Here is an 11,061-nt window from a genome sequence, read left to right as displayed (position 1 = left end):
AGGTGCTGTCCTGTGGCCTACTGTAGATCCAGTCCTCTCACAACCAACCCATGTGGTCCAAATATTATGTACTATACATCCCTATGTTTTCATAGCTTTATTACATTATTGGTTTTGATAACAGTGTAATTCCAAAGCATGGCAGAACTCCATAGGGGAGAAAGCTTGGGGAGTGGACGATAATGCTTTAGACATTTACCTCTTACCCGACCCTGTCTATCCCACCACTGGCACCAGGTGCATTAGATGGCTTATTTCTGCTGAGGCGCAATAAAACAGATGAAACAAGTGGAGGCAAACAATATATTTATTTATTCACTGAAGCCAAGCAACGAATGGTGAACTGTCTCTTAGAGAAACTGAGGATTACTCTTGGCTAATGCATTTTTGGGATCTGTTTGTAATTGTACAGCCTTGGGAATAACTGTGTTATTAGATGGCATTGTGTTGATGTTTTCTTTTAATAAAACAATTTTACGAATATCCTTAAATTTGAAGGAATGTTACGAGGGACTGAAGTGGATCACGTAATAACTAAGTTAGGCAGTCCATAGATGACACAATTGAAGGCTGATGATGAAGTGGTCAATCTTGGTTGAGCATCATGTGCATTCCCATCTCTATTTACCGAATCCTCGTGGCCTATGGTATCTGTAGAGAAAAGAGAAAGAGAGGGAGTAAGAGAGAGAGAGAGATGACTCACACAAGCAATGTGCTCCGTCTTTTAAATCCTAATAATTGACAGAGTATTCAGTTTTAGGAACATTTTAATTCTAGGAATTGTGTCATGAATGGGATAAGCAAAAAAACAACACATTTTGCTTGGTGGCAAGACTAATTGACATCTGAATACGTGCACTTAACCCTTTACACTCGTACCCGTATACGGGTTGAAAATGGCAGATTTTGGGCACTAATAAGCACCTACATTGGAACGCAGTGGCAGTACAGTAGCATGCTATACATGATGTAGAGTGCAGGTTCTCCGGTTCACAGTGCTGTATGAGTTTTAACTGAAAGCTATACTGAACTTGAGCATCATGAACTTGAGCATCATGTGACAAAAAGTTGCCAAAATCTATCCTGGTTAATAGGGCAACTTTTGTAAATGTTTTGTTATCTGACTTAGGGAAATGCTGTAAGTGAAGATGACTCTGTGTATTCTGAAAGATGAGACGTTGAGGATTATAATAAATACTGCTTTGATGCCATAAAAGCAAGCCAAACACCCGTGACTCCAAATGTGCACTTCACATTTCCAAACTCATGTCATATACAGTGTCAATAATCATGCTCACTATGTTTGATGTACAGTTACAAGATTGCATGGCGTCATACCCTGGGTTGTTCTGAACATAATGAGCCTGTTTGTTTATTGTGAAGAAAATTCACAGCGGCACACGCACCTGAATATACTCCGGACTCATTTCTATGCGCACCAAAACTACGAACAATTTATTTTAATTGCCTTGTGAAAGCCTAACACTGTCAAATTATATTTTAGAACTTACCTAGTCATATTAGCAATAGAACAAGCTTTCAAGTCATGCTGACCTGACCCAGATCGTGAGTTATGATTGACTGTTTTTGGATTGTGTTAACAACAGTAATTGTCTGATGGCCGGGAAGCAGGGTTGTGTTCCAAATGAAACTACTACAAGTATGCTTGCTCTAGTTCCTCAACGGCAGTTACGAAAGCTTTCAAAAAGTACCTTATAGTTGAAATTGCTTAGGAACTGTGCACACTTTGGAGGTGTATGGCCACTTGGGGACACCAGTTAGTCGTCTCACTCAAACCCCTGTAATTTGTATTGCACCTACCCCACATTTTCCAGGAATATTCTTATTTTGCTACTGAATGTATTCAGAACATTTTCAGATTTCGTTATCAACAAATATGTCAAAAAGGCACAGTAAAAGTAAAATGCACATAAAATCAGGGTTTGGATTCAGTCTTGTGTCAGGTGAACTGTTGTGCACTCACCTTTGGTCTAATCATTTTCCCATTATCTCCAAACGGTTCCCTTTCAATTGCTACCATGGTTATGCATATGCCATTCATATTTCTTCTATAAGAAACATTTCCCTATCCATATAGGCCAATTCCCACTAGTGTAAAGGATTAAAGGCTCACTTGATGAATGGCATTATTCCCGCATAGTGCCACCAACAAAAATGTAAACAACGGAGCAAATGCATACCATGGCATTTTTGTAATGCAAAACGCACTCAACATTCATCCAAATGGGTATATTTAACTACATATCAATTTCAACATATTTTCTCACTGCCTTAACAGAATACTACCAGATATGATTGAATATGGCCCAGCCCCAGAGTTGTAGTGATGGCCTACCATCTGATCCTGCAGTGTTTGTGTCTTTCTCTGTGCTCTGGACTTCTCCCTTCCTCAGTGCATGGACAGCCTGGCCAGAGGTCAGGCCTACCCTCAGGAGATCTACAACACATGAAAACACACAGTACACAACATATATTACAGCTATTATTAGACTTCATATCACACCTTAAATTAAAGCTTTCATGTCCCAGTTTAGGTTGATTTGAAACTGTTTTTCATTTACATACAGTAATGTGCATCAGTAACAGTGTATTGAACTCACTCTCCATGACGGAGTCCATGTTATTTATGTTCCTCTGGGGGCTGCTGTGCCACTGGTTGAGCAGAACACAACGGACGCCACTCAGAGTGAGTAGCAGGGCTGTCTCCAGGGGCCTCTCCAGGGCCAGGTGCCCATCACTAAAGGAGAGGGAGAAAGCGAGAGAGATAGAGAGCGAGAAAGAGAGAGAAAAAGAGATGGATAGAAAGAGAGAAATATAGATAAAGGGGAGTGAAAGAGGGGGAGAGAGAGAATATATAGATAGAGGTAGAAAGAAGGATAGAAAGAGAGACGGAGACACATGAGGTCTAAAAAGGAACTGTCCAGCGTCTTCTCATAACCATCCTGAGACGAAGCATCAAACAGCTGTGGTGTATCAGCTGTGAAGGAGGGGATGCAACTTAATGCACTTCATTGGATAAAGTCATAAGAAGCACATGCAATGCGTTACCTCTTTTGCACATCTAGCTTGGATTGCCGTAGCATGCTGGCGCTGTTCTGGACGAGGTCGAAAAGGACAGCCATCTGGCACTCTTGAGGACAAATAACAACACATTATCATCATCTGGTCATGGGTCGTTCCACAAATAGTGACTTTTGTGTCCCTTTGATATTTTATGTAAAAATGGTACACCAATAAAAGCCTGTTATATTAAATGTAGTGCCCCTTACATAAACCACAATGACAATTCAATAAACCCAAGATTTTTTATATGAATAAAGACTTGCTAAAGTGCATGTTTTTCTGACTTTTAGGAAGATTTCAACCCACTTAACCCCAAAATTATTTATTTCACATTAGTGATTCCTTTACGTTTGTCCCTCATTTGAAGTTAAACCCTGTTTCTACTGAACCCTCATTTTAATATTGTGAAACTATTCCTTTAAATGATATTTTCAAACGATTGTGTAAATCATAGTGTAAAAGCATGTCAGCTGGTTTTACTCTTTTTGACCATTTTCTGGTGTTTGGTGGTGGAAAACTGAACGGATCGAGCATAACATATCAACCCTGTTACCCATCGATAGATAGGCTAGAAATGTTTAACTTTATATATATATTTTTTTTTTTAACTTACATTCAATTGCCACTCCCTGTTGAACACAAGCTTCCATTCCCCGTCACAAGGGGAGTTATGGCTGATTTAAGATTAAATCATCAGCCTTTTTACGTCAATCCTGTTACTTTAAATGGTACCTCATTCATAATTTAACTCTTTTGAGATGTGAAAACATGCTTTTTATCAAATAACATTTTATTGGCCACATATTTAGCAGATTGCAGGTGGAGTGAAATTGTTGACTATGTGCTCTTAATGACAACATTTTGAAATGAGGTGAAATAAATTGTTATTTGGGACCAAATTACACTACCCAAAACGTACTCTATGGGTGGAATGATACACTACTGGGGTCACTTAGAAATGTCCTTGTTTTTGAAAGAAAAGCAATTTTTTTGTCCATTAAAATAACATCAAACACCAGTCTCAACGTTAACAGTGAAGAGGCAACTCCGGGATGCTGGACTTCTAGTCAGAGTTGCAAAAAAAAAGCCATATCACAGACTGGCCAATTAAAAGAAAAGATTAAGATGGGCAAAAGAACACAGACACTGGACAGAGGAACTCGACGTTGAGACTGGTGTTTGTCGGGTACTATTTAATGAAGCTGCCAGTTGAGGATATGTGAGGCGTCTGTTTCTCAAATTAGACACTCTAATGTACTTGTCCTCTTGCTTAGTTGTGCACCGGAGCCTCCCAGTCCTCTATATATTCTGGTTAAAGCCAGTTTGTGTTGTTCTGTGAAGGGAGTAGCACACAGCGTTGTACGAGATCTTCAGTTTCTTTGCAATTTCTCGCATGGAATAGCCTTCATTTCTCAGAATAAGAATAGACTGACGAGTTTCAGAAGGAAGTTCTTTGTTTCTGGCCATTTTGAGCCTGTAATCGAACCCACAAATGCTGATGCTCCAAATACTCAACTAGTCTAAAGGCCAGTTTTATTGCTTCTTTAATCAGAACAACCATTTTCAGCTGTGCTAACATAATTGCCAAAGGGTTTTCTAATGATCAATTAGCCTTTTAAAATGATAAACTTGGATTAGCTAACGCAACGTGCCATTGGAACACAGGAGTGAAGGTTGCTGATAATGGGCCTCTGTACGCCGATGTAGATATTCCATTAAAAAGAATCTACAGTTTCCAGATACAATAGTCATTTACAACATCAACAATGTCTACACTGTATTTCTGATCAATTTTATGTTATTTTAAATGGACAAAAAATGAGCTTTTCTTTAAAAAAAAAGGACATTTCTAAGTGACCAGAAACTTTTGAACGGTGGTGTATGTATTCTTGGATTTATTTATTTTCTGGGATTTACTTGACAGGGACCGTGCACATTAATTAAAATTTCCTTGTTTACATCAATGTAAATGCACCAGAGTTAGTAGAAGGGCTAATTCTCATCTGTAGCCCCTAGATCGGTTATGAATTTAGGCCAGTGTGTGTAAACAAAAGGAAAAAGAGAAGAGAGCTGTTGATTCATGTTCATGACTCCAACAAGCACAGTTTGTCATGCTCAAAACTCTCTTCAGACATTAGATTGAGTGCAGGAAGTAGAATATAACTCATTCTCCCTCCCTCTGCTCTAGATCAGTTCTGAACATCTCGGTCTGACGCAAGAAAGACATTTCCCTGTGCTTGTACTTGTGCATGACATTAAAACTATCTGGAACATCTGCAAACACCTTGTTAACTGGGTGGGGTTGGCTTGTTATCGAGTTACAGCTGTTATTCAGACGAGGCAACATAGTCTGAACATTCCTCACCACTTTGATGGTTAGAAGTGCCAAAGCCCAGCCTGTCTTTGATAGTGGATGGTATTGTGAGGCCCAGGTTGATGTGTAAGGTCATCCTGACTTCCACTGTCAATCAGATCAAATACACCCAGTGTCATCCACACCCAAAACGTCCTTTGTTTTGGAGGAAGTAAAAAAAAAAAAAATCAAGCAAGGCCAAGAGCCATGCCTGTGAAAAGGGTTTGATTGTTGTTGAAAAGGGTTTGAAAGGTGTGAAAAGTCAGAAGGCTTTTTGGGGTGTGTGATCAGTTATTTAAGGAAGATTAGTGAAAAAGTATCGTAATAAAGAAATCAAGACAGCAGCCACTGAGGAAAGAGTGAAGTCTCTGTCTCCCAAATACCAAAGGCCTATGAAATGAACATGATGAGAATCAATACCCCCCCCCAAAAAAACATTTGTTACTTCTATGAAGAGTGCCTTGTTCCGCCTTTCTTTTTGATGACCAATTTAACCCTTTTATCAAAGAGCACCTTCTGTCTACCAAAATCTACTATTGTGTACCTTAGCAGCGCTTCCCTTCCTCCTTGTTTTATACAGGCTGCTTTATGCTCTATTTAGACAGCGGTATTTCATTTCACATAATGTCAATGAGAAGAAAAAACATGGTTATTCTTTTCACAACATACTGTAAGTTCATCAAAAACATGTTATTCTTTTTTGTCAATGAATGTTTTAGTCAAGTGTCTATTTCCATTTACTCTTAAATGTACTACAGCACTACGACCTTGTACAGATTTTTGAGTGGCAATTGGTGTAATCAATGTTTATAGACAAGGCCCCTAGTCAATATCAATTGCGGAGGTGTTTGTCAATGGATCTGCCAAAATGTGACACACCCGGGTTAGGCCACAGGTGGGGCACTGTCAGCTCCAGACTCTGATCTGCTGGATTGGGAACGCCAGTGTTCCTGTCCAGGGAACAGTTCAATGTGAGATTAACGTTAATTGACAGCTTGCTCTCTAGTGCCTATAATAACTACTTCAACTCCGGGCGACAGATTCAGAACACTACATATGATGAACATCTCCAATGCACACATTAAACCTACATCAAACAATTACTAGGCCTATATCATGTTAATAAATCATATAAGCCTAGTGATTATCCCTAATCCATTCATTCTGAATCTCTGTATAATTTCTACAAGTGCTTGGTGAAACTTGGAAAATGTAACAGCAACGGGGCTATAATGAAATCTAATTGATGTTATATTGCTGTCTTTCTAAATATAACCACTCGGGGAATTAAAGATTGATGTGTTTAAAGAGATTAAGTCTACTGCTCCATTTACGTACATAAGCTACACACAGTACAATTTAAAATTTATATCTGGGTTTTTGTTTCTCCATCACTGACTTTGGAAAATCCTTCATTTGATTAAATAAATCATATTATCATCACATAATATCCAAAGCTACTCAGATCTTTGACATAATGTGACATTTTTATACAAGTCTTTACAAATATTCCGTCATAACGGAAGAGTTATGTTCTGTGTTCTGAACTTATAGCCTAATGCCTTTGAACACCAGTCTTTGGAGTTGAATGAGTTGGATTTGGAGTTGAATGATGTTGTTTTCTACTTAGTTTCCTTAATTTTAGATGGCAAACAACAAATCTCTGACACACAGGATGCATCCTAAATGGCACCGTATTCCCTAAATGTAGTGCTTTATTTTTTACAAGAGGCCCTGGTCAAAAGTAGGGCACTACATAGGGAATAGGGTGCCATTTGGGACGCCCTTTCAGACGAATGGGTCACTTCAAAAGGTATGTTGTGCTAATTCTGCAGTGGTGGCATATATACAACAGCAGCTTACTGGGAGGGAGGCATAGTTGGAATGTGGCAGGTTCTGGTTATTTATTTGTGTTCTGGTATTTGAGCTTTGGCTTTGGTTAAGGGCATGGTTGTTTTCTGATAAAAAAATTGAAATAGTCTGTATTTGATGGAAAAAGCTAATACTATAAAATAAAATCTACCTCAAATCGTCCAACATCTTCACAAGAAGGTTCTTGAAACTCAGACCAAACAAACTCAAACCACAAAAGAAAATAGGTAGGTATTGGATACAGTACCAGAAAGGTTGAGGGCAGCCAGCTTGGATGGTGGGATGTTAGCGAGAAAGCGCTCCATTCCATGGAAGATGAAAGCACTGCAGTTTGTCAGCAGCTGCTCCAGCTCTGCGAGACTGACACACACACAACAGTGTTAGTGGCTTAGAGTGCAGCATGCCATGAAAAAACATCAGCCATCAGATTGGTATGCCAGCGGACAGGAATACATGACATACATATGTGACTCTTGTGTCATTACTGCTAATGAGTGTGTTGAGTGAAAGTGACTTCTGACCTGGGAGTGCGTTCACTCCCCAAAAAGCCCTCCCACAGTGGGGTGAACTGCTGGCTGTATGCCTCCAAAGTCCTCTTCATCCTCTCTGTCAGGCTGCTGCCTTCTGAAACATACACACCCCCCCCCCACACACACACACACAACGTACACACACAGAGAATAAACAACAGTTCCAGCTACTTCATCATTTACTATCATTGGATGAGGTATATTACTGTAGGACCCAATCTATAGTACAAGCTGGACTGCATAATTTAAATCTAAGCTGTACCTAAAAATTGCACTGACAAAATGTACAGTATGAAGGGAGTTTGGTGAACCGGTGGCGGAGAGGGAGGAGGACACGTCAAGGCCAGTCAATAGTCCATTGGATTTTGGCAAACAGCACATTAATCACTGCAAAATTCTCTTTGCTGAGTAGGAGTCATAGCTCTAAACACAGAGGCTGTGTCCGAATACCCATACTAGCGTACTACATACTGTACTTAAACCGCATACTATGTACATAGTATATACTATGTTGCATAGTATTTAGCACGTGATGTACTGTTTATTAAAAAGTATGCAGTATGCCATGGCCGCAACGCAGGCCGTGTGTAGGTGGATTTTTCCAAATTTAACAGGCATGCACCACATTAACCAGCCTGATAATAGCTCATTTTAATTTGATTAATTTCTCAAAACTCTGAATAGAATAGGAATGTAATAATAGCACTATCACATTCGACTTATACCATAGTAGACCACATAGCCCATCTATTCTATTTAAAAAGTACTGAAGACAGAAATGCATAATCTGGTTCCATTTCAACATATTTATTAGTGAAACCTAAGTGCTGTAACATACATACATTAAATCAAATAGTCTAGTACACACACCAAAACTTTTCAAATGCTCAAATCAAAAGGCTATTGCACAGAACAATTTGGACAGTTGGGTGCATCGCAAATTCAGAACCGTTCGACAGCAACGTAATAAACTAAAGCACTGATCATTGGGAACGAGATGAAAATGACTGCTAAGGCTTGATCCATACATGTAATAATTCAATAGATAGCCTAGCCTACAAAACTATAACAATCCATATGTTCAAATCAAAAGGCCTGACTAACATGACATCAATAACGTAGCCACATCCCGAGTCCCCTGTGTCGACACGTTCAGAAATCAAAAGATGGTTTAATATTTAGTTTAAAAGCTCTGACGAAGGCCAAGAGAACAAAAAACACTTTTCAATGAGAAAGCAGAAATCCCCCCCCCCCCCCCCAGTTGAGCTAACGTAGGCTAATGTGATTGTAAGTAACAAAAAAAATCCTCAGGACATATCCATATATGATATGGGCATAAAGATTAAATTATTTTTAATCTAACTGCACTGTCCAATTTACAGTAGTTATTACAGTGAAATAATACCATGCTATTGTTCGAGGAGAGTGCACAAATATGAACTTGAAAATGTATTAATAAATCAATTAGGCATATTTGGGCAGCCTTGATACAACATTTTGAACAGATAGGCAATGGTTCATTGGATCAGTCTAAAACTTGCACATACACTGAAGCCAGCTAGTGGCCAAAATCTAAATTGCGCCTGGGCTAGAATAGTACATTATGGCCTTTCTCTTGCATTTCAAAGATGATGGTACAAAAAAAAAAGAACGCATGTTTTTTCTTCGTCTTATCTTTTACCATATCTAATGTGTTATATTCTCCTACATTAATTTCATATTTCCACAAACTTCAAAGTGTTTGCTTTCAAATGGTATCAAGAATATGCATATCCTTGCTTCAGGTCCCGAGCTACAGGCAGTTCGATTTGGGTATGTCATTTTAGGCGAAAATTGAAAAAAGGGTAAGATCCTTTTAAGTATAGTTTTGTTGTTTGGCTACATGAAGAGAAGTAGGGCCTATCAATCGCAGCCCACCTCTTCCAATGCATTGTGGAAAAGTGGGCAGCGAATTCTACTAGATGAAAATCAGAAATTAATATAACATCCTGGCATTTAAACCATACTCGATTTAAAAAAAATGTACATACTACAAAACATTCTATTTTTGCATACTGAGAATGCGTCATGCACGATTGCGTTGTTTTGTGTTATTGGTTAATTTTGGTAGCACATCCCCATATCTGATTATCAGCTGTAAAAGCCGAAATGAGAATGACATCCAGGCATTTAAAGCATACTCGATTTTCATTTCACATACTGTACACAGCCAGTCCAAATACCCATACTTGCATCGTAAATAGTAGGCCGTTTGAGTTTGCGAAAAAATTACCTTTTATAGTTTGTGAAATGTTGAAAATCGAGAATACTTTAAGTGCCCGGATGTCATACTCATTTCGGCTTTTCATCTAGTAGAATTTGCTTCACAGAACTGAATAGTTTTTTCACACTCAAGTGTGTTCGACACCAGCTGATAATCAGAATAGAGGACGTGTTCTACAAAATTGTATGAACGTCAGGGAAAAAGCGCGATTGCGCATTCAATGAGGCCATCTCAATATGGATGAGTAGTATATTGATATTTGTTGCTTATTGCATATGATTTTACTAAACAGTACGTTCTACATAGTATTTGGTATGATTAGTACACAGTATGCAGTTTAAGTAAGTAGCAGGCAAGACAGATTTCGTAAATCGGCCACTCGCATACATAGGGATATCAACATAAAAGTCGGCTAAAGGTTAAAAAGTCTGACCATTACAACCACGTCTATTTGGCGCTGGCAACATTTCCATGCTTATTAAAACAAAATATCAAATCAATAAATGGGATTGGAAAACAGTGCTATCTTGGATGACTTTTTGGGGGCATATTCTACACTAGATTGGAGGCACCTCTTTATGGTATTCTTGGATGTTTCGTTCAGGAGAGCCATGCCCCTAGGTGTCTACTGCAACAAAACCCATCATTGCACAGCTTACAAAGATATCAGTAGAGATCAGGGTCTATATTCATAAAGTGTCTCAGAGTATAAGTGCTGATAGGATCAGGCACCCCCTGTCCATATAATCTTATACATTATGATATCAAAGTCAAATCTGATCCTAGACACTTTTGAATATGGGCCCGGGCTGTCAGAACAACATAGCTTATCGTCTGGGGCCGTATCGTGATCAACGATTCTCTTGTGGAAATTATTAGCAAAATCAGAAACATAATAATGACAACTAAGATCATGCTTACTTACCATATGCCTCTTCGTTGTAAGGGTCTATGATATC

At 38.8% G+C, this 11,061-nt stretch overlaps 1 protein-coding gene across 1 annotated transcript in view; it reads right to left on the bottom strand.

The window, feature by feature from the left end:
- Nucleotides 1–359: 359 nt before the first annotated feature.
- LOC139381534 (cilia- and flagella-associated protein 46) overlaps nucleotides 360–11,061 on the bottom strand; it is an 89,263-nt gene continuing 78,561 nt past the window's right edge. The window contains exons 54-60 of the mRNA XM_071125155.1: nucleotides 11,028–11,060; nucleotides 7,831–7,933; nucleotides 7,557–7,669; nucleotides 3,070–3,151; nucleotides 2,622–2,758; nucleotides 2,357–2,458; nucleotides 360–651 (exon numbers count right to left, since the gene is read on the bottom strand). Of these exons, the coding sequence (XP_070981256.1) occupies nucleotides 524–651; nucleotides 2,357–2,458; nucleotides 2,622–2,758; nucleotides 3,070–3,151; nucleotides 7,557–7,669; nucleotides 7,831–7,933; nucleotides 11,028–11,060 (698 nt within the window). The 3' untranslated portion in view covers nucleotides 360–523. The remainder of the gene's footprint in view (nucleotides 652–2,356; nucleotides 2,459–2,621; nucleotides 2,759–3,069; nucleotides 3,152–7,556; nucleotides 7,670–7,830; nucleotides 7,934–11,027; nucleotide 11,061) is intronic.

The sequence above is a fragment of the Oncorhynchus clarkii genome, chromosome 23 (genome assembly GCF_045791955.1).
Source record: "Oncorhynchus clarkii lewisi isolate Uvic-CL-2024 chromosome 23, UVic_Ocla_1.0, whole genome shotgun sequence".
Taxonomy (NCBI): domain Eukaryota; kingdom Metazoa; phylum Chordata; class Actinopteri; order Salmoniformes; family Salmonidae; genus Oncorhynchus; species Oncorhynchus clarkii.
Note: the sequence above shows the minus strand (reverse complement) of the source record. Positions and strands in the feature narration are given on the sequence as shown.